Genomic DNA, 22984 nt, shown 5'->3' on the forward strand with positions numbered 1-22984 from the left:
TTTTTGCTGATGATGCCCTCCTCACATGCTAGATTCAGAAAAGAGTCAATTTCGTGCTTAAAATTCGGGGTTGGGTCTATGGCCATGTTCATGTAACATGCTGTATCTGATAGTTGGGATAAACCCTCTTGAAGGTAATCACTCATGTTTTGTACAACCACGGCCCCACCCTTATCTGCCGGTAATACAACTATGTCTTTGTTGTTGCGTAGCTGTTGGAGGGCAATGCTCTCCTGCTGTGAAAGATTATCTCTCAACATAGTATATCCATAATTTTGAAAATGTAAGTCCCTGAACACTGACTGCACAAAAATCGACACATGCTTGTTCATAGGAGGCTGGAATTCAGATTTGCCAAATCTGAATTCATTAGATCTTTGAGATGTGTCATCTGCAAAAAACAACTTAAGGTTAAGACTACGACAAAAATCAATAACATCTGTAACTATGTGATATTCATTAGAAAAAAAGCCGGGTACAAAACTAAGCCCTTTATTCAAAAGAATTTGTTGATCACCAGACAAATTTACATTGGATAAATTTAAAACATTTTGGTTGAGTTGTTCATCTTGACTTATGTTAGAAAGTTCTGGATCAAACCCTCCAGGGAATGCCCTAATGGATCTTTTCTTATGTTTCCTTCCTCCTCTGTGTTTGGAACCATTTCTAAAGGGATATTTTTATTTGTTTTCTTTTTGTGTGGTGATCCCCTATCCCCTGAGCTGTCATAATCTGTAAGAGAGGAATCCTCTCCTGAAGTGCTGTTGTTGAACCCATCCCTATTTTTCAGAATAGATCTTGTTTTTTTCTTGGGGCGACCAGAGGCAGGCCCCTGACCAACATCTGCAAATCTGACAGCGCGATTAAGCTCAACGGGACGTCCCCTTTGATAGTCAAAATAATCTCTGTGAAATTTTTTAATCTTTCTTTCTTTGATAATTTTTTCGTGGTTTATCAGTTCTTTAGATAACTTCTTAATGTTTTCCTGAAATTTTGGTAGGGACTCAAATTTTTTACAATCACAACACAATGTTTTAACCTCCTGAATGTTCACATCTACCATTCTCTCATAGTATTATAAGAGAACATTCACAAATGACATAGACCCAATTTGTAAAGCCTCCTTCCAATCACAATTCAACTTGTCATCCGGTCTACCTACCAGTGGTTGGAGCCGTATTCTCAAGCCCCTTGGAGCAATATTCTTATTAGAATATGCTCTGAATAATTTCAGAAGCCATATGTTGGAAAGTTTTGAGTCCTTTGGTAAGAGAATGGAAGGACATATCACAGTCAGATGAAATATGTTGATCCGTGTTACTTGAATTACTGCCTGGTGAGGTATTGATCCTAAACACTCCAATATCCTCCCGATCGGCACATAATCCAGATAATATGCTCTCAAGGTCCATGCTATGAGTGCCCAATGAAAACAATAAAATGAATAATAACAAGAGAGAATGGCAGTTGTTAGAAAACCCAGAAAAAACTTCAATGATTGCTCCAATTATAGCAGAGGTTGGTAAGAAGCTCCTCAGCCGCCCCAACAAAGTACCAGAACTAATTCACCGTCCTGAAAAATCAGGAAGGTTAATATGGGAAGAAGGTTCAACAACGTAATAATATTCCTAAAATGATAGATTGTGATGAAGTGACTAGAGGAATACTACCAGATAGATATCCAACACATATATAACTGGATGAGAGGAAAGCAAGTAGATATAATCAATAGATCACAAGGCTAAAGGTCAATAATATCAAGACCAAAAATGACCTGGCTAGTAGTAGCCTACATTATTCTGGGTGATTGACCTGATTTTCTTAGTCGGTATAATCTAAATATAGTCTTACTAATACATTGGGATACAGTGAAATCAGATGTGCCTAGAGGAAAAGGTGGTCCAACCACCAACAAGGTTTGATATGTTATGTTTGATAAGATCCATATACACAGCCAAGATGTAATCACTCTTGCAAGTGGCCGTTCAGCATTATTAAATGTATCATAAAAGCCATGTAATTAAATAAAAATACCAATAGGTTAATCATTAAGTAGGGAAGAGCTAATATCCCAACAGCTTAGCAATATTGCAATGTAGAATTTGCAATATAAAAGGTACTCCTGCATGCATGAATACTTATGGGGCCAAAACAAATCACTATGTGTACTTGCCTGAATCCAAGGCCAGGTCATATGGTTCCCCTCTATACACAATGCATCCAATAGTTCTATCACCTTCTGTTCCACGAAATACAGATTTTGCAAAAACAATATTTTCCAAAAACAATATTATCCAGGTATAGCACTTGCCTGAATAATGAATCTTGAGATCCAAATATGTACCTATCTAACTTGCCCTCTAATACAATATAATGAAAAAGCAAATCACTTGTAAAACATCTGATCCAGAATATTCCTACAATAGGCTCATATATAATATCAACTAACAATTTGTTAATAATCTCAATCAAACTGTATCTACAAGAATAAATTGTAAATATAAAACAAAAGTGCTGAAATATCATATATTCATTGATAGTGTCCCAAATTCTTGAACATTTGAATTGTGTCTGCCTTCTGGATAAGGTTGCGCTAGTCAAAATGAAGTTTAGAGTTAGAGTCCAATGATGACACTGGGCAATTCAAACAAAGTCCAAAAAAAGTAGACACACCTGTGTATAAACCTATAGATGTCCACCTATTCACTGTCATAATAAACAGCATATGCCCAATATGTAAATAATGTTTAGGTACAAGTAGATGTTGTGAACTTGTTGAGCCAAATATAAAAAAATAGGGCTCCTACATAAAAATAGACACTTATCCCCTTGACAATATACCCAGTGAGCAAAATAATGCCCAACTGTCATACACTGTATAGGAAAACCATATATGTTAAACACAAAGGTGTATATACAAAATACTGAGAATATTACTATAAAACTTAGTCCCAAAAAGAAAAATACTGTTCCACGCTGTAAAGTCACTCAATCCATCAGGTTGAATCCATATAGACTGACATATGATCCAAACCAACAGTACCAACAGGAAGATGTCGCGACCCACTCGTGTGGTAAACGCCTGCTTGGCTCTTGTCACAAACGCGTATATGGATAGTAATAAAATGTCCCAAAAGTGTAAAAAATCACCTCATTACCTTAAATATGAATATCCATCAGTTTTGAGCACCAACCATTTGAATATTACCCCTTGTTGGTTAATACACTATTGCATCAGTAGCGTGAGTTTCAACAGCAGATTCATGTGCTTATTGGTTAGCACTCTGTATAAATTTGCATTTTTTTTGTGTCTATTTTGATTGTTTGCTCAACACTGAAGAAGGCATCATTTTGCCGAAACCAGTCTGTTTTTTTATTTATAATAAAAGTCTGATCATTCACTATCTTGTTTGGGGCTGCATATTCGATTGCTAAACCGTGCTGGCCATTTTTGTTTCTTCATGGTTTGGTTGGGCCCTGCATCCCCCACGTGCATAGCATTTGGTCTGGACTGGATTGTAGTGGTTATAGTTGCAGACTTTGGAAGCCAATAGCAAGCTGCTCATTGGTGTAGTGGCTATAGTGGCAGACTTTGGAAGCCAATAGCAAGCTGCTCATTGGTGTAGTGGTTATAGTTGCAGACTTTGGAAGCCAATAGCAAGCTGCTCATTGGTGTAGTGGCTATAGTAGCAGACATTCAAAGCCAATAGCAAGCTGTTCATTGGTGTAGTAGCCATAGCAGCAGACCTTTGAAGCCAATATTATTGGCACAAATCCTACAAAACTGCTTTTTTTACATTTGCCATCCACTGAGGTACCCTTAGCTAAACTTAGTTGCTTTATATAAATAATCAATATACTGTTCTACTATTGCTTTTATAATTTTTTGTTGCATGTTAACCATACAGCCCTTTCCTCAAATAGCAAACATCTAAGCTTCATTTTCCTATTAGCCAACAACGGACTTATTTCCTTTTTTTATGGTAATCATTTAAAATATCAAGACCCACTAGAATGAGCCCTGAAATATGGAGACTGAATGGAGGTAAGATTGGACTTATAAATATTAAGTTCAGGATGCCATTACTTATTAATAGCTTATAATCATTGTTACTAAGGCAACAGGTCTCCAAGAACTTAAATTCTTATCCTTCATGTTTTCTTTTTATAAGCTTTATTACTGTTTTACTACTTTTTTCTGTTTTTATGAAATGACCTTATTAAAATGATTTCCAATACCATCTGTATATGAAGTAACATTTTAACACTCTGTAATGTCATTTCAGATTTCTCCACTGATGTACCCTTAGCTAAACTTTCTTGCTTTATATAAATAATCAATATACTGTTCTACTATTGCTTTTATAATTTTTTGTTGCATGTTAACCATACAGCCCTTTCCTCACGCAGCAAATATCTAAGCTTCATTTTCCTATTAGCCAACAAAGGACTTATTTCCTTTTTTATGGTAATCATTTAAAATATCAAGACCAACTAGAATGAGTCCTGAAATAATATGAAGACTGAATGGAGGTAAGATTGGACTTATACATATTACGTTCAGGATGCCATTACTTGGAATATTCCCTTTTCTCTAATCTACTGATCTTGCAGTTAGTATATATATATATATATATATAGATATGAATATATATATATATATATATGAATATATATATATATATATATGAATATATACATATATGAATATATATATATATATATATATATATATATATATATATATATATATATGAATATATATATATATATATATATATATATATATATATATATGAATATATATATATATATATATATATATATATATATATATATATATACATATATATATGTATATATATAGACACACACGTATATATAAGTTTGGGGGGTACAGGGGGGCTTGAGTCTCCTCCTGCAAAAAGAAGTTTTAAGTTTTCAAGATTCACTTTTCTCCTGTGTTTTCAGTCTCTTTATTTGACATATCGGCACCCAGCATTTTGAGTGTCGACATTTCAATAAGGAGCTTTTTTCTTACTCGAATTAATGTTTTCCTCCACAAATAATATTTTAGTTCCCTAAATTATGTCCATAAATTTCCCATGTATTAATAGTTTCATCTCATCCTGTTATCTAAGCATTCAATTTACTGACCAGATGTCCATGAATTGAATTTTCTATGTATCTATATGTCTTTCTATAACAAAACAATTGTTTTATTCCTCTGTAAATGTTAGCTATAAACTAGTCTGTGTATTATGTCTTCCCATTACATTTCCACAGTTCAGTTTTAAGTACCTGAAACATTTCTTCCCCTACTGTATTGTCATTAACCTTTTAATGCCCTTACCCATTTGAGTACATCTCAGATTCCTTCATACTTTTACCCAAATAAATTTATTATTAGAAAATCTCAGTACTTGTCTTTATTATGTACTTTTAATAAAATATTTGAAAATAAAATACAGTCAATTTTTCTTAATTTTTGATTTTCTAAAAGTGTGCTTACTTCAAAAATGACTAGTTTTACATGTTTTCTATAAAAGTCTTACATTCAGCCCAGTTTTACCTTGCATTGTCCTTAAGTTTGTGCTAAAGTCTCTGAATTATTACTGAACTACTTCCTGTATCTGGTGCACAGGGTTTGCTTCCTGTGTCTGGTGCATAGGGTTTGATTCATTCCACATTCATTTGCCGGCTATATGACTGAGCAAGTCACCTAACTTGACAATGCTCCTGGGTTGCCCCTGATAACATAAAAACTACAAAGAGGCTAAGTCCATATGTCCATAATAGTGAAGGTTAAACAAAATCAATGTTTACATTGATTGTTATACTTTACTCCATTCGGCATGAGTGATTTATCCCTTTAGCTTCAACCACAGGATCAAAGTTAACCATTCTACAGTAAATCTCACTATAATTCCCACTCCTCTAGAGTGTTACTTCTATATTACTTCTTACATCTCCTGAGTTAGGGTAAGAGTTGCAAAGTTAGTCTGTTAACTACATTAGTATAGTGGAATATATTGTTATGCCATGTTCGTGAAAAAACAAAACAAGATCAATATGGGATCAAGGGCCCCACATCCTGTCACTAAATATAAAAATATAAATCAGTCCTCAAAACTTCAAACTGGCTAATGCATTTGAAAAACATTTTAAATTCTACCCACTACGACTTCTAACATGGAAGGCTGTGTCTCTAAATCGTGTCACTAAGGTATACTAACTCCAGGATCACTGTACCTCAGAGAAAGGAGAATTCATCAATCTTTTCTACAGAAGTTACATGAGTTGCATATTTAGTGATTGTACTTTTGAGCATCAAGCAGCTGACATGCCATGTCCATGTAAATCACACGAGGATGCAGCAGTCTCTCATATCCTTTCATCTATTAACCTGCAGAGAAAGTGTATCAAACTTTGTAATTAAGTTTTTGTTGTCGTCACCCTTACATGTCAGTCTTACTGTGCAGTTATTCAGATAATGAGTCACTCATATTACTTTATTGGCTCTTCTCTCCATTTGTTCACAACTCCCTGGATGAAACTTGGTGGGAATTCAACCCAGTGAAAACATCAATGTAAATATTCTTTCCTGGGTAAAACTCCTTCTATGACTGAAACTCCACACTGTGCTTTATGTAAATGTATAAACTGCATCACTGCATAAATGCTGAAAAAAAAGAAAACACTACAGACTGAATCGGTGCAGGTGGGCACATAAAAGTCCTACTGGAACACTTCAGTCTGTGAATCAGTGCAGGTGGACACATAAAAGTCACATCGGCAGTGCAGGTGGACACATAAAAGTCATATTGGCAGTGATTTTGTGTTGCAAGAAAACTCACTGAATTAGAGTCAGTGAGTTAAAAATCAGTGAGACAGAATCTCATCCACAGAGTACTCTATGAGTGCTATGAGTGGCATCTTCATTTAACAAAATATTTACACTGGAAATAATTTCATTACAAGATGGGTCTCTCTTTATTATGCCCTGCCTTCCAGCTTCCCCAGCATCTTGTCACTGACCCTCCTCTTAACTCATGCATCCAGACATTGTTACACCCCACCGTACATTAAATTACAATTCGTTTTGCATTCGTCATCATGTGAACTTCTTTGATTAATCTTATCTCTTCTTGTAAGTATAGACAATTACTATAACTTTACTAATAAATATTGCCTTGGTCCTCATTTCTCAATTGCTGATACTTCAGCATTACCTTATACAGTGGGTTCAGATACACCTTGCAAACTAAACAAAATAGTGTAACCCAGCTGTTACCACAACACGTCACAAGGCATAGATGATTTCCATTGTTCTTTTTTTTTCTTGTAGACTACATAAGTAGGATACTCATATAAATGAAGCTGACTGTATTATAACCACTGTCTGAGAGTGGTTATGAATCAACACCATTAAGACTGACATCCTTATTATGGATGGGAGGAAGGCCTTCTCAGCTCTGCTAAGTGCATATTTACCCATTTTATAAAATGGAATAAATGGAGGTTGTATTTCTGAAACAATGCTTCACAGAAGATCAACATTGCATGAATGAGATATGAAAATGCTGTATGTTTCTACACTGCATTATATTTGGTCTGTGCAGTTAGGCCATCTCAGTTCCATACATGCTGCACTGATCTGGGACCTGGCCATTTGCTTTTTAGCTGAACATGTCAACTTGCCTTGCTGGTGCTTTCATGACTTTTTTCACCTTTATCTTCTTCAATTTCTTATTCCTTAAGTACTGACAGACCATAGACCTTGTGAGTGATATGTATTCTGTTTTACTTTAAATAATGTTTGTTTGGTTGTTCCTAATGCTGCTCTTATAAACAGGTTGTTTTTTTATTCTTAGTGGGTATCTCCAGATAAAAAAAAAATAGTGCACCAAAGGATACTTACTTATTCCACATTACCTCTGCATTTAGGCTATTTGTTTATATCTTGGGGTTTTGTCTTTTATTCATGTGAAAATCTGTAATGCGATGCCATAAAGCTAAATGTCCAGAGTTGTCATGGTGTGATACATGCTTAGTCATTAACATTACTTCAAATACTGGTGTGTATGTTTGTTGTATTAGAAGCAAGTGACAACATAATGGCATTTTTTGACATCACTATGCATTTTCTGACATCACTATGCATGTGTCTGTGTGTCTGTAAGTCTTTTGAGAGTAACTTGGACCTTTAAATATCCTACGAAATCTAAAGCTGCCACAAGCCAGTTCAATGCCCTAACTTCATCCATGGACACATTTTTTCTTATCTGCTGAAAGATTAAGGTATTATATCTGCATTTGTGCACTCATTGAGAAATTGCAGGCTCCACCTTTCCCACATTTCAAGGACTACTGGATCTATCAGACCTGCCAGCAGTCAAAGAGCTGAAAGAGCCTGATGACACAGGTGGGACCTTGGCCTCGAAGATAAATCCTCAGAGATGGCATAGCTGGTAGCTGCTGCAGTACTGAGGTTAGTGAAATGGTAAATAAAAGTTTATTACAATGATTCAGATGATGCCAGCTCTATGTTACGTACTGAAGCAATAAGCCATGGCAAGGTGAGTCATGGGTTAAGTTTTTCAAAGCAATCAGGAGCAATGCAGGTAAAACAACCCTTGATAGTAGGCTCTTTACCATGAGATGGCCTGAGCAGCTTTTGCGGCATGAGATGAAACCAAGTACTTTAATTCATGTGAAGTATTGTCATAACGTGTTACAAAAAACTGTATCTGTAGAATGTTGCCATGCATGCACCACATCCATTATTTGAAACAGACTAGAAAGAATTTCCCTTGGTGTGTGTGTGTGTGTGTGTGTGTGTGTATATATATATATATATATATATATATATATATATATATATATATATATATATATATGTGTGGGAACAGGAACATAGTTATAGCATATAACAAATGAATCTTTTAAAACTTTTGTTGCCTTATGTACAATCATTGTTACTAAACAAAAACAATACAATAATTCAGCATAATACCTTATTACTTTTCTGAAATTTACTGAGTAGATATTTAATTTGGAAAACAGTACAGAGAGTTTTTGGTATTTCTTATTATAGTATCCTTAGATATATATATATATATATATATATATATATATATATATATATATATATATATATATATATATATATAAAACCTGTATTTATCTATCTATCTATCTATCTATCTATCTATCTATTTATATACATATGTATGTATATATACATGCATTTACTGTAAGCGTCTGTATTAATTATATATCAGATGCAGCCCTGTTTTGAGTGCTAGATTGTTAGAATTACTTTTACATGATGAAAAGTTTTGAAAATAAAATGTTAATTACACTATTTTAGTAATTTAATAACTGTACTGCAATTTCCTTAAACATATCTGCTTACCAAAAGCTGATGTAGAAATATTCTTCATTACAGACTCACCTCATTTGCATGAGCGCCTTCCAGAGACAGTAGTGTCATAGGACTTTCTGGGGTTTCATGTTCTCCGGTAGGAGGCATGTGTCCGTTCCTTAAGGCTGTTGTGCTTCCCACATGCTGGGAGTGATGTGAAGGGGTAAATGAGGCACTTTGGTTTAATAGCTTGGTACCAAGTGAGAAATACGGCTTCACTGGCTGTCTTTGTGATTGCTGTATGTGGTACTTTGTAGGGTTCTCCAGGTGAGCTTGAACCTACACATATTATAAAGACAGAATACATTTTGAATCTTTGAGTAAGATAGCAATTCATACTTAAAATAGTCTTAGCTCTTACATTGTAGGATAGTCATATTAGCATGAGATTTTGTAATGATAAATTACTCTCTACGAAGCAGCTGTGTTTAGTGAATTAATTGGGCAAAATCCTCATCAGTTAGCAACCTGAATCTGAATTTCTGAAATGTGTACACATCTGTTTTTGACTAATAATACACATAGCCATGCTAAAAGATTCATAAGTCTTCTCATCAGCTTTAAAATTTCTGTTTGCCATGTTGACGTATTTTCATTATATGAAACAGAATAACGGCACTAGTCACAAATCGACAATTGCACACATAATTTGTGTAATATAAAATTGAAATACATAAGAAAAATGAAAGAAAATACATTCACAAACACTGAATGGAAATTAGACAATGAGAAGTGTACCCTTATATTAAACGATTTTAATGATTTCTTTTATGCTCTGGATATTAGAACTGAGATTGTATTCCAAAATTTTAAAAAGTCGGTATATCTGTCCATTACGCAGTCTATATGAACCATGTATTCCTGCTTGTGGCAGAAAAGCCTGGATGCCTTGGGTACACTGCTTGATGTGCTGCAAACAGGAGAAAGGCCTGCATGTGTAAAACCATTACATGGCAGATCTACCATGGCGAAACAGAGGTAAAGAACACCAGTGAAGAGCTAATCGAACAGAAATCACAGGATTAAAAAAAAATCAGTAAAAGTGGCTTCTTAAAAACACCTCCTCTTCAGAATTCCTAATAATCAACAAAATCTTTGCATATGTTGCAGTCTCTCACCTGTATATATGTGCAATCAGTTAAATGTGGCATTCTGCAATATTAATACCAGTTCAGTTTAGTTCAAGAATAGATTTAGAAAGGTCCCGTGCAATTGTCCTGAGCTGTCTGAAACACTGTCAGTTTTAAAAGCCAGCATGAACTTTATAAACCAATTAGACATGCCGAAGTCCTAATTGGTTAAGACTAGGCTATGCTTTCATTCCTCGGATCGACAGTCACTTCAAACAACTATAGTTCAGACAGACATCACATTTTTGCAGTTTAATCACAACAGGAATTCTGTATTACTTGTATGTCATGGTAGCAACAGCTTTGCTTTCATTCTGCTTTGTTATTCTGCAGCTCCCAGGAAGACAGTTTTTTACCACATTTTGCTCCAGGGTCTTATATATAAATACTGTTTGTTCTTGCTTAACTTAAACTGTGCTACGGTCATTATTAACTCTTCTCTGTAGTTCATTGTCTGTCTTCTAACTGCACAAAAACAAACTGTTGCTAATGATCGGTTATAAACAAGTCCTTATAACTTCGGATCAATGCACGAGACATCAATTTTAGTTTTGCTGCTGCTAAAGGTCTGTGACTTGAGTTGCCATTTATAGAATTATTGTTTGTTTCCATTCATGTAAATGTGAGCATTATGAAATCCTACACAATAAGCTGGCCAGTTTGGAGTATGTGCCATTCAAAATAATGTTTTGTTTGAGCTTGGTTCAGTAGTGTAAGTGGATAAGGTCCTGACAACAAGTCAGGTGACCCGGTTTGAGTAGAGGCTTTAGTACTGATGGAGTTGGGCAGAGGAGAATGGGAAAGAGAAGCTCCTGAGAGATAGAAGGCAGGCCAACCCACTGTATCGCCGACTCCAGTAAAAGCATAGAGGTACAGAACACAATGTTACTTGCTGCATGACCAGCTGGGGACCATAGCTCTCAACCTCTCTTAGAGCAAGAAATATGAATAAAGGCACAAATAATGGGGTTACAAAGGCCCAAAAATAAGGACACTTTTAAATATTGCTCTTAGAAACTTAGAAAGCTGATAGAATAACAGGTTTTGCATTACCATGCATTTTTATGAAATACATGAAGTCTGAAACTCAAATGTGTGCTATTATTTTCTGACTTCAGTCCTCAATGATTTGCCAGAGAAACAGACCAAAAATTTGAGGCAAAAATCAGGACATTCTGTGAAAATCTGGACAGTTGAGAGGTATGCCGGGTACCTTGTCACATGTTTGAAAAGCAAGCATTTACCTTTGTAGGATAGTACAGATTGTAGAAACCACAGATTTCATAGGCATGATTAATGACTGGGAGAGAGTACTCCCCCAACCAGAAACTGCTTGTTTCTGAACCCCTAACTCTCACCTCCTGGGGCATTAATGGTTTCATTACCACCCACCCCGCCACTCACTGCAGGGAACAAATGAGCTGTAGGTCTTTCAACTTGATCAGAGAATAACAGAATGAGCAAATCTAGCTTTTACCCCTGTAGGATGCACAAACAGTTTATTTACACACTAGAAGGAAATCCAGATTGATTTTGTAAGGAGCAAAATTTGTTTTATTCAAAATAATGCAAGACAGAAGGCAATATATATATAGCACTAATGGTGATTTTGAAAACAGAGTACCTAATACTGGTTTAGTACATGTCAGTGATTAAAATAATATTGACAATAATTTGTTTCATTAATTTCTAGGCATAGAACTTTCTTATGATGTCCTGTTTCAGATACAAGGCATTATCTGTACTACATGTTAAGCAAATGCCTTTACAAACTTATTTGTCAAGTAATGCAGATTAGCTTTTGCAAGGAGTGAAATATAAATATACGATAGTTCACCTGTAAACAAATCCCAAGAACAGAATTTCATAGAGCTGTTTCAGTGCAAAGTGTAGCTGCTGGACAGCTTATTGAAAAGTTGTTTTTTTCAAGTAATATCTGAACTGGCTGCACATAGTTGTCTCTCTCTCCAAAACCTGTGGTGTGTTTCTTGTAATTATCCTGCTACTTTGGCAGTAAACTACTTACTAACACATCAGTGTATGAAATGCCTTTGGTATTTCAAGAAAATAGTCCCTGTTTTAGTACAAAGTAAGCTGAAAATTAATCAGTTCATTAACTGTTCACAGTTTACCAAAGAAATCAGCCTACTGATTTGCACACCAAGGTTGGATGGATGTACATTCTCTAGTGTGTATAATTTGCTTTATGGTGTATATCTTAATATGCAATTGAGAGTATTGCATGTATTTTAATGTTATTTTACTGTAAGTCCTTTAACAGACAACTAGTAATATAATTTGAATACTCCACTCTGGGTACATTTATATTTCAAGTCCTCTTATTCCTTATTTTTTTTTAATTTATGTAATGTTGTACAATGTATATTAGACATAGATAACTATCACAATCAAACCACCGGCTTCCTGCATTTCACCTCTTCCCCCAGCTTCACCTTGGCAGTCTTCTTAGATATGCAGATTACTAAAGACTTGGACCAAGGTAAAATGGCCACAGATTGTTACAGAAAAACTACCATAGTAAATCTCCTGCTACATAGCAAGAGTCTCTATCCCACCAGGACAAAATACAACATTGTTAAGTTCTGGGACTACAGGTTGGCAAGGATCACCATGAAAATGGAACCCTTGCTTAAGAAACTAAATGATCTTGAAAATGATTTTTTTTTTGGTGAGGGGAAATGAAAGCAATATGTTAAGAAACATTTTGGAACCTATAACTGAACTAAAAAGTACAAATTCACCAACACTTAACACTCCTTAAAGGAGTGTTTTAAAGAAATCTATGGACAACAAATCCACAGGCAATTTTATCTTGACTTTTGCTGTTGACTATCACAGCATCATTAATATCATTAGAGAGAATTGGGCCATAATTACTGAAAACTCATATCTAATAGTCATCCTCAAAGAAGCTCCTTCCTTTGTGTATCGGAAAGCCAGAAACATCAGGACTTGGGTTGAAGGTAGGCCCAGACCATTGGATACATGCACCAACAAGTATGGAGCCAACTGTGTTTTTTGTCAGCACATACAGGAGGGAGAAATGTTTTTCTTTCCTTATTTAAAGAAATTGATTAAAACCAACACGGGGTGACTGTAACTCAATGCATGTGGTTTACAGAGTAAGCTGCCATAACCATGAAGGATTTTATGTGGAGAAAACACTCAACAGACTTAAAAGAAGGATTTCTGGCCATCCTTCTGAAATTAGAGCCAAGAGCACGAATAATGCACTGGCTCAGCACCTGCAGCTTCACAGAAGACATACTTGCTTTAAATTTCAAATTATTGATCATGTGGACCTTTCAGAACTGGAAGGAGACATCCCTAATCGTTTAGAAAAATGTGAATTACTGTGGCAGCTGAAACTGAATTCTTTTAGAAAACTGAGCTTAATTATTATTGCTCCATAAAAAGCATACTAGAACTCAGAAAACTGCCCCACTGTTTAAAAGACTATTAAAAGTCTGATATGGGACTGATTAATGCTGACATTACATGCTAATTTTGTTATAAACAAATATCAAACATTGTAAATATTTTACAATGAAAATAATTGACATGGGTGCTGTTTTCTGAGTCTTTTACTCATTTACACTAAGTGAGTTCTTAGTTAGATGCCACACTTTAACAGATCCCCAGGGTCTTAATGCTTTATTTTTAACATTTTTCACTGATGTCCTTCAAGAATGCAACTGCAGTCATAACATATGGGCTGTCCTGCCTCAGGCAGCCCTCAGTCGGCCGGATTCCAAAGTCTGGGTCTGATGTCGGCTGATGTCGCATTTCTCTCCGACGTCAGAGCAGCTGGAGTACATAAGCATCAGCCGACGCCATTTTCTTCAGTCTTTCTTGCCGCGCGGTGCCCGAAGCACAAGCAGTTCGCAAGTGCCGGTCGGTCAGCTCCTGTATTCTTCCATTCCGAAGTCATCAAAAAAGCTAAGTACCCCGTTGGGGACCTTTTCTTGCCTCAGCCGATGTCAGAAATTACTGAAAAAGTTAACAATTGTCTTTCTTGTCATAAACAAATACCTCATAAGGATTTCCACTCTTACTGTCTACCTTGCCTTGGCCCAGACCACGACGTCTCGGCCTGTGTAGCCTGTGCTCGCTGCAACAAGCGCACTCTCAGGCGCCGGGCGGAGTTCGCTGAAGATTTTTTCAGCGAAAAATTTGCCTATACAATGCCGTCGGAGCTTCCGACATCACAAACTCCCAAGAAACGAAAAGACCGGGACCGACATCCTCGGCCCGCATCTATCACCGACTCCACGCCAAAACCTACCGTGAGTGCTTCAGTTCCTCCTGAGACGGTTATTCCACCGCTCCGAACCGAAGACACCGCATTACTGACGACTCCGATTCCGGATATCACTCCGACGCCAGTTATTGATTTTCCTCCGGATACTGAAACCGAGGAAATGCCCGAGACCATTGCTGTAGATAAGGTCACTCCTGCACGTGGAGCTGACAGGCCTCCTATGGCCATGTCTATTAAGGCCTACACTAGGGCTAAGGCAGCCAGCAAGACCAAGCATCTTTCTGCTAAAGCCTTGCCTCAGCCTACTCCAGAGACACAAATTATGACTATGGCTGCTGACTTAATTTCTATGATTAGAGGTTCACAGGCCCATCCTGAGAGAGGATCCCAGCCTCCTTCTGATAAAAGGCCCCGGGTTGAACCCTCTGACCCTATTCCTTCAGATGAAGATTCTGAGGACTCTGTCCACTCTGATGTCCAGGAAGAGCTCTTCCAGACCTATGAGGACTCGGATGCAGAGGATTCCATCCCCTTGGCCTCCCCTCCTGAGGATATTTCTTTTGGGGAAGTTCTGCATAGCATGAGGGAACATTTCAAGTGGCAAGGCCAGGAATATTCTGATTCCAGAAAGCGCCTTCGAACTTTCCTTAAAAAACCCCAGCACAGGCCCTTAGCTATTCCTCCTGTGCTTGATGTTTTGGATGATTTATATTCTGACTCTAGTGTTACCCCTGACTCTCTTCCTCCTGCTCCAGCCAAGCCAGACAGGTATTACAGGGTCCCAGAAACACATTCCCATTTATTCAGGGCCCATACTGTTGATTTGGAAACTATTTTTCAGGGACCTAAAGGTGTTTCAGCTTCCACCTCTAAAAATCCTTTGCCCTCCAACAGGGAAGCTAGGTCATTAGAGAGATGGGGTAAAAAGGTTTACACCTCCACTACTTTATCTATGAGAGCTTTGAATTGCCTTTTTCATATGTTACAATATCAGGATTTCCTGTTAGAAGATTTACAGAAAACATTGGCCTCTCCTGATCCTTTAGACAGGAAGTCTTTGCAGGAAGCTGTACATAACTCTCAGCAAGTAAGCAATCACTTCCTGCAGTGTGGATATGATGCACTGGAAGCTTCATGTAGGGCAGCTATGACAGGGGCAGTCATTCGTAGACATGCATGGTTAAAAGATCAACCTCTACCAGATCATGTAAAGGCAAAACTTCTGGATGCACCTTTGGAAAAGAACAAGCTTTTTGGTGCTAATGCTAAGGATGTGTTAAAGTCCATCGAGGAAAAAGCAAAATCAGTTCAGACGGTGAAAGATTTCCTCCAGGTTCAAACCCCCAGATTCAGTAGGAATTGGCCTTCAAAAAACTGGTCCTTTCCTAATCCTGAAAAATTTCAAAGGGGTAAAAACAGACGTGGCCGAGGAAGAGGACAATACAGAGGTCCTTACAGGGGACGACAATGGCAGTCAGCAAACCAAAGAAGTGACACAGGGGTTTCACCTGCCCCACAGCCACAATCTCAATGACTTTCCTCTACTTCCGCCTACCAGGGAACAAATAGAAGCACCCTTGGGCGGGAAATTATCTCTGTTTGCAGACAATTGGCACAGACTGACAAAGGACAAATGGATTTTGGACATTATAGACCGAGGTTACAGGTTCCATTTTCATACCTTACAAAGAAAACAAGGCATGCCAAACCTACCACAAAACCAGAGGGCAGAGGCTATCAAGCAAATCTCTCTGCTGACTCAGATGAAAGCAATAGAAAGAGTTCCACAACAAGAACAAGGCAAGGGGTTTTACTCAAGACTGTTCCTTGTTCCAAGAAAAGAATCTCAATGGAGACCAATACTGGATTTGTCCGCATTAAACACCTTTCTCATAGTACCAAAGTTCAAAATGCTGACTCTACAGCAACTCCTTCCCATGCTGGGCAAGGGTTCTTGGCTGATTACTCTGGACCTCAAGGAGGCATACCTGCATGTCCCTATCAGACACAGCTGCAGAAGATAACTCAGATTTCTTGCAGGGCCAGAGCATTATCAATTCTCAGCATTGCCATTTGGCTTATCTACTGCACCCAGAGTATTCACAAAATGCCTGGCTTCAGTAATTGCTCATTGCAGGCTCCAGGGGATCCAAATTTACCCGTACCTGAACGACTGCCTCATACAAGCGGACGACAAATTGATGTTGACAAAAAACTTGGACTATGTCATACGATTACTTCAAGCTCTGGGATACACAGTCAACTTCCAAAAGTCAAGACTTCAGCCATCCCAGCAAATAATCTTCTTAGGAGCCATATTAGACACAGCCTCTCAAATGGCTTACCTAACAGAAGACAAGCAAGAGAAGTTAACTCACTATTTCAAAGGTTTGGCAAAACTTACCCAGATGACTGCAAGGAGATTCCTACAGGCCCTGGGTTACATGGCATCCTGCATTCTCCTGGTTCCATTAGCAAGACTACACATGAGAAAGCTTCAATGGTACCTAAAAAGCCTATGGTCTCAACACAGCAACAACTTAGAGACAACCATACCGCTCATTCCATGCCTACAAAAGGAATTCCTATGGTGGGCCTAGGTAAGCCAGGCAAACACAGGTATGTCATTCAAAAAACCACAGATAACACAGACCATGACCACAGACGCCTCGGACCTTGGATGGGGGGCGCACATGGAAGGCAGGTGTATACAAGGACAATGGTCTCCAAAGGAAACACATCTGCACATAAACCAAAAGGAAATGCTGGCAGTAATGCATGCCATCGAGGCCTTTCAACACCAACTTCAGCAAGGCCATTTACTGATACGGACAGACAACACCACTGTGATGTGGTATATAAACAAGCAAGGGGGCACCCATTCTTACCCCCTTTGCAGACTGACAATGCATCTTTGGGAAAAATCACTGAGCCTAAACATTCAGTTACAATCCCAGTTTGTTCCAGGCAAAGACAATGTGCTGGCGGACAGCCTAAGCAGGAATTTCACAGATCCACACGAGTGGAGGTTACATCCGAAGATCTTCACACAGCTCACTTCGACATGGGGCAGGCCAGAAGTAGACCTATTTGCCTCCCACCTCAATCATCATCTACAAAAATTCTGCTCAAGGACATACCATCCACAAGCTTGGAAAATAGATGCTCTCTCATTCAACTGGAACTTCCTAAAAATCTATGCATTCCCACCTCTGCCACTGATGACCTCAGTATTACTAAAGATCAAAGCAGAGAGACCCAAGGGGATCCTAATAGCTCCGGACTGGCCAAGACAACACTGGTGTCCACTACTACGGAGCATATGTCACACCAAGAAGTGGGCCCTTCCCCAATGGCCTCTTCTTTTGACTCAACACAACTTCAAAACAGTGCATCCAAACCTTCAGACACTGCAGCTAACAGCCTGGGCGATCCCATGAATAACCTCAACCTATCTCTCTCCAAGGAAGTTCAGTGGATACTAACAGAGGCTCGCAGACCATCCACCAGAAAGGTTTACTTAGCAAAATGGAAGAGATTCAGCATTTGGAACACCAGCAAAGGACATGATGCATCATTATTGAACATCCCACTCATTCTGGAATATCTGGCAGATATGCTAAAGAATGGTCTCTCATATTCTTCCATAAAGATACATGCATCAGCTATTTCAGCTAGATATAACACTGATCCGCCTGTCTTTTCACATCCTTTGCTAAGGAAATTCCTCAGGGGAATCAAGAACATTAAGCCACCAAGAAAGGCTCCAGTGCCAGCCTGGGACCTCAATTTTGTCCTAGAAAAACTGACTCTACCTCCATTTGAGCCAGCAGCTTCAGTTGACTTGCAATTTCTCACATGGAAGACAGCTTTCCTGTTGGCAATTACCTCAGCAAGAAGGGTTTCGGAACTACAGGCCCTAATGGCAATACCACCGTTCATAATTTTCCACAGAGACAGGGTTTCATTAAGGACCAACCCTACTTTTATGCCAAAGGTGGTATCTAGAGTTTCTTTAAATCAAGCTATTCATCTGCCTGCTTTCTTCCCCAATCCTGAGAATAAGGGGGAAAGACTGTTACATACCTTGGACATTCACAGACAACTTAGATACTACCTGGACAGAACCAAGACCAGTAGAAAGTCTGACCAACTGTTTGCAGCTTACGCCCCTGCAGTCCAAGGAAAAGCAATTTCAAAACAAACTATTTCAAAATGGATTGGACATTGCATCAGATTCTGTTATTCCTTTCATGGAAAGACTGTTCCAGCCAATGTCAGACCACATTCCACCAGAGCTACAGCCACCTCTACAGCATTCTTAAGAGGGGTGCCTACTAAGGACATTCTAGAAGCTGCTACATGGAGCTCCGTGCATACATTCTCCAAACACTACAATCTCCCTCTATACTCCAGATCCAGAGCAGGCTTTGCTTCGGCAGTCCTGCAGGGTTTGATTGCCACACCATCTTTTCCTAGAGCATTCCTCCTCCCCAGCTAAGCTATGGTATTCTACCCATATGTTATGACTGCAGTTGCATTCTTGAAGGACATAGTACAGTTTTGTACCTACCATAAATGTAGATATCCGATAGATATGCAACTGCAGTCGGATTTTCCCTGCCTCCATACCCCTCTATGCCTAGGGTCCACTCCTATCCCTGTTTATCTTAGCTGGGGATATCTGTTATGGTGTATCTGTTTATTGCTCATTTATTTGTCTGGAATCCTGTTTTTGTCTTCCAATTTGATTTCAGCCTTCCTTGGAGGGCACCTGGCATCTGGGGCAAGAAACACTGAAGAAAATGGCGTCGGCTGATGCTTATGTACTCCAGCCGCTCTGACATCGGAGAGAAATGCGACATCAGCCGACGTCAGACCCAGACTTTGGAATCCGGCCGACCGAAGGCTGCCTGTGGCAGGACAACCCATATGTTATGACTGCAGTTGCATATCTATTGGACATCTACATTTATGTTAGGTACAAAACTGTACTTTTTTCCTCCTTGGCAGTTATAGCTATTGTTTTCAGCCTACTTAGGTGTTCACTTGTAGATTGATACGCATGTTCATTAATATTATGATATGTTTTTAATACACAAACCTGATGAAGTATTTATCTGGTACAAAAGCGATCTTTGTTAAAAGTGTTTCAGTTTATAAGTTAATAATATTTATTCTGATAGATGTCAAATGGTAGATCATTTTGTTAGTTAATCAGTTAGTCATTTTGTTAGTGAGTTGATTTCTAAAGTAACGAAGTTTGGATTAGTAGGTTAGCCTTAATAAGCTGTTCTTATATGATATATTGTAATTTGTCTCTAGCTTTTTAGTTTCAGTTCTAAGGTAGCACAGTCTCAGTTTATACTATGGTGTTACGGTACAGGGGTGACTTGTCTAAAGCAATGAGTTTAATGCTTTTATTGCTCTTAACAGAACCCCCCCTCTGTAACCACTCCCTTGTTCCATGTAACCTGATTATATATAAATAATGAATGTCTTTAATGCTTTTCATTATACTCAACTAGGATAGTTTGTTTTTGTGTTTCAGTAAAGGATATGCCATTTTTAATTCAACTGTGGGCTGCCTACTATTTTATTATTTTATAGTACATATTTTAAAGTTCGACTTTTATTAGTGAACTAGGTCCATAACATATTTCATAGAGTGACCTTACAACGCTCCACACTGCGAAGTTTCTACTTGGTTTGTTTTTGACCCAGTTACATTGCATACTGGATTTTCTCATGCCACAGATTTTTTTTTTTCCTTTTTGCAGTTGTACATTGTGAGGTCTTCACAGTGTTTTATCTGTTCATTGGTCCTCTTGGACTGCAGTGTGTGTGTTTCTTCCACATTGAGACTTTAACATGGAAAACAGATGACTATTGGACTTGCTGACAACACCTACCTGGGAAGAAAATGATGATGACAGGATTAATCTAGGGTCTATATTAGATCACTGAACACTTAGGTAAGCGAACGGTGATTAATCGACCCCATGTAAGTGAAAGCTTACAAAACCGAACAGTCAGAACAGCGATTTTTTTCCCAAGGGAAAAAAATCACTGTTCCAAAAAAAAAAGAAAGTAAACACTTTAAAATATGACATTACGTGGGAGGCTTTGCCCCCCCACCCACCCCCACATAAATATACCAACTCTGAGACCGCACTACAGTGCCGAAAATGACAAACTACCGAAGCGGCCAAACTAATTCTTTCCCAGGGAAAGAATTCGCTTACATGTCGCTTCAATATTTTGTCGTTTCAGTGTTTTCAGTTCAACCAAGATGCATTTGGAAACATGCATCTTCGGTCTGCTGACAGGAACCCTTAAACTAGGGGACAGTAATGGTGAGGAAGTTCATAATGCAGGTATGAAAAATTTTGACTCTTTTAATAAACTGGAAAAAGAACTGAAACACATGAAAGGGCTATTTTGGTGGCAAATTTACTTTCAACAATGTCTAGATAAAACAAGAGTGCCTAGGGGGCTGCACCTTAATAAATAGCCTATGTAGAATAATATGGATGAAACCCTGATGGCCTTATGGTTTAGTAGATTAACTAATGCTAGCTACAACCTCATAAGAGTGCACCTTAAAAGTAACTGGGCTAAACAGCAGCCAACTAAAGCTGCAATCTCAGAGCTGGAGACAGCTGTATTAAATGAGAACCATGAAGACCTTGATGCGAGGTTTGATTCTCTGAGAGAGGGGTAAAAAGCTTTGAACAATCCATTAAAGAACTTAAGCTGAAGAAGATGAAAAGGGATCAGGAGGATAAGGCTGACCCTGAGAGATTTAATAAGACAAACAACAAGAATAAAGACAGAAGATTTTTTTAACTACCACAACTATAGACATGGTAACAGGAGATTCAACAGATGCTACTAAAAATACCACCAGCAACCCCGGCAGGTTTTTCAAGAGGGAAATTGATGCAAAGAACCAGACAAATGCATGACACTGATGGAAAAATTCCCTCACTGCCGGCATCATCTCAGATAGTCTTGGCTACATGCACACCTCGGAGGTCCAATGAAGGACATGTTTACCTAGATCAGAACCAGACCCAGAATCACTGAATTGACCAGAACCCTCAGAGATATATGAGGAACACCTGAACCAGAAACAACACCAGATCCAGACCCAATAGGACAACTGAGACCAAAGACAGCACAGCTGCCAAGATCAGTTTCTGGAACACCGAGACCCACACCACCAAGAGGGACATTACTGTCAGTACAGACATCAACTACAACACCAACAATAGAGCCAGTACCAATACCATTACCATGACCAACGTCAGAACTCCAGAGGAGGACAATAATATCAGAACCACCAGGAAGACTGCCACTGCAACCACCTTGAGACTCCAAAGGGCACAAGAGGAGTTTCAGTGATCCCCAGCTCAAGCCAGATCCCCTCTGTAAGACTGGAAAACCAATAAATGGACAGGAGGGAGGGAAATGAAACAACTGGGTGAGTCCAACTACCCCACAGGACACAGAACAAAATGGAGAAACCAGCCATGCTATTAACTTACCCTATTTTGTGGAATCACTCCAAAAAACATTAGGAGACAGTGCTAAATTAGGAGATTTTATCAACTATCTGAATCAAACCACCAGCTTCCTGCATTCCACCTTTTCCCACAGCCTCACCTTGGCAGTCTTTTTAGGTATACAGATTACTAAAGACTTGGACAAAGGTAAAATAGGAACAGATCTTTACAGAAAACCTACCAGAGTATACCACCTGCTACATTATTAGAGTCTGTAGCCCACCAGGACAAAATATAACATTGTTAAGTCAGAGGGCCACAGGTAGGCCAGGATCACCACGAAAATGGAACCCTTCCTTAAGAACCTAAATGATCTTTAAAATAATTTTTCTGGAGATGGGATATGAAAGCAATATGTTAAGAAGCATTCTGGAACTTATAATTGAACTAAAAGGTACAAATTAACCAGCACTTAATAGGCCTTACATTAGGGTTTTAAAGAAATCCATAGACATTAAATCTAAAGACAATTTTATCTTGACTTTTACTGTTGACTATCACAGCATCATTAATATTATTAGTGAACAGTGTCTTCAGTGCCTGTTCCGTGGTGGATGCACTTGTGTTTGTTCTACTA

The 22984-nt window shown here is 38.3% G+C and overlaps 1 protein-coding gene across 1 annotated transcript in view; it reads right to left on the reverse strand.

Moving 5' to 3' along the window:
* TFEC (transcription factor EC) overlaps window positions 1–22984 on the reverse strand; it is a 505518-nt gene that overhangs the window by 191207 nt on the left and 291327 nt on the right. The window contains exon 2 of the mRNA XM_044088699.1: window positions 9458–9706. Within this exon, the coding sequence (XP_043944634.1) occupies window positions 9458–9706 (249 nt within the window). The remainder of the gene's footprint in view (window positions 1–9457; window positions 9707–22984) is intronic.

The sequence above is a fragment of the Protopterus annectens genome, chromosome 11.part0 (genome assembly GCF_019279795.1).
Source record: "Protopterus annectens isolate FY-2018-M chromosome 11.part0, PAN1.0, whole genome shotgun sequence".
Taxonomy (NCBI): Eukaryota; Metazoa; Chordata; order Ceratodontiformes; family Protopteridae; genus Protopterus; species Protopterus annectens.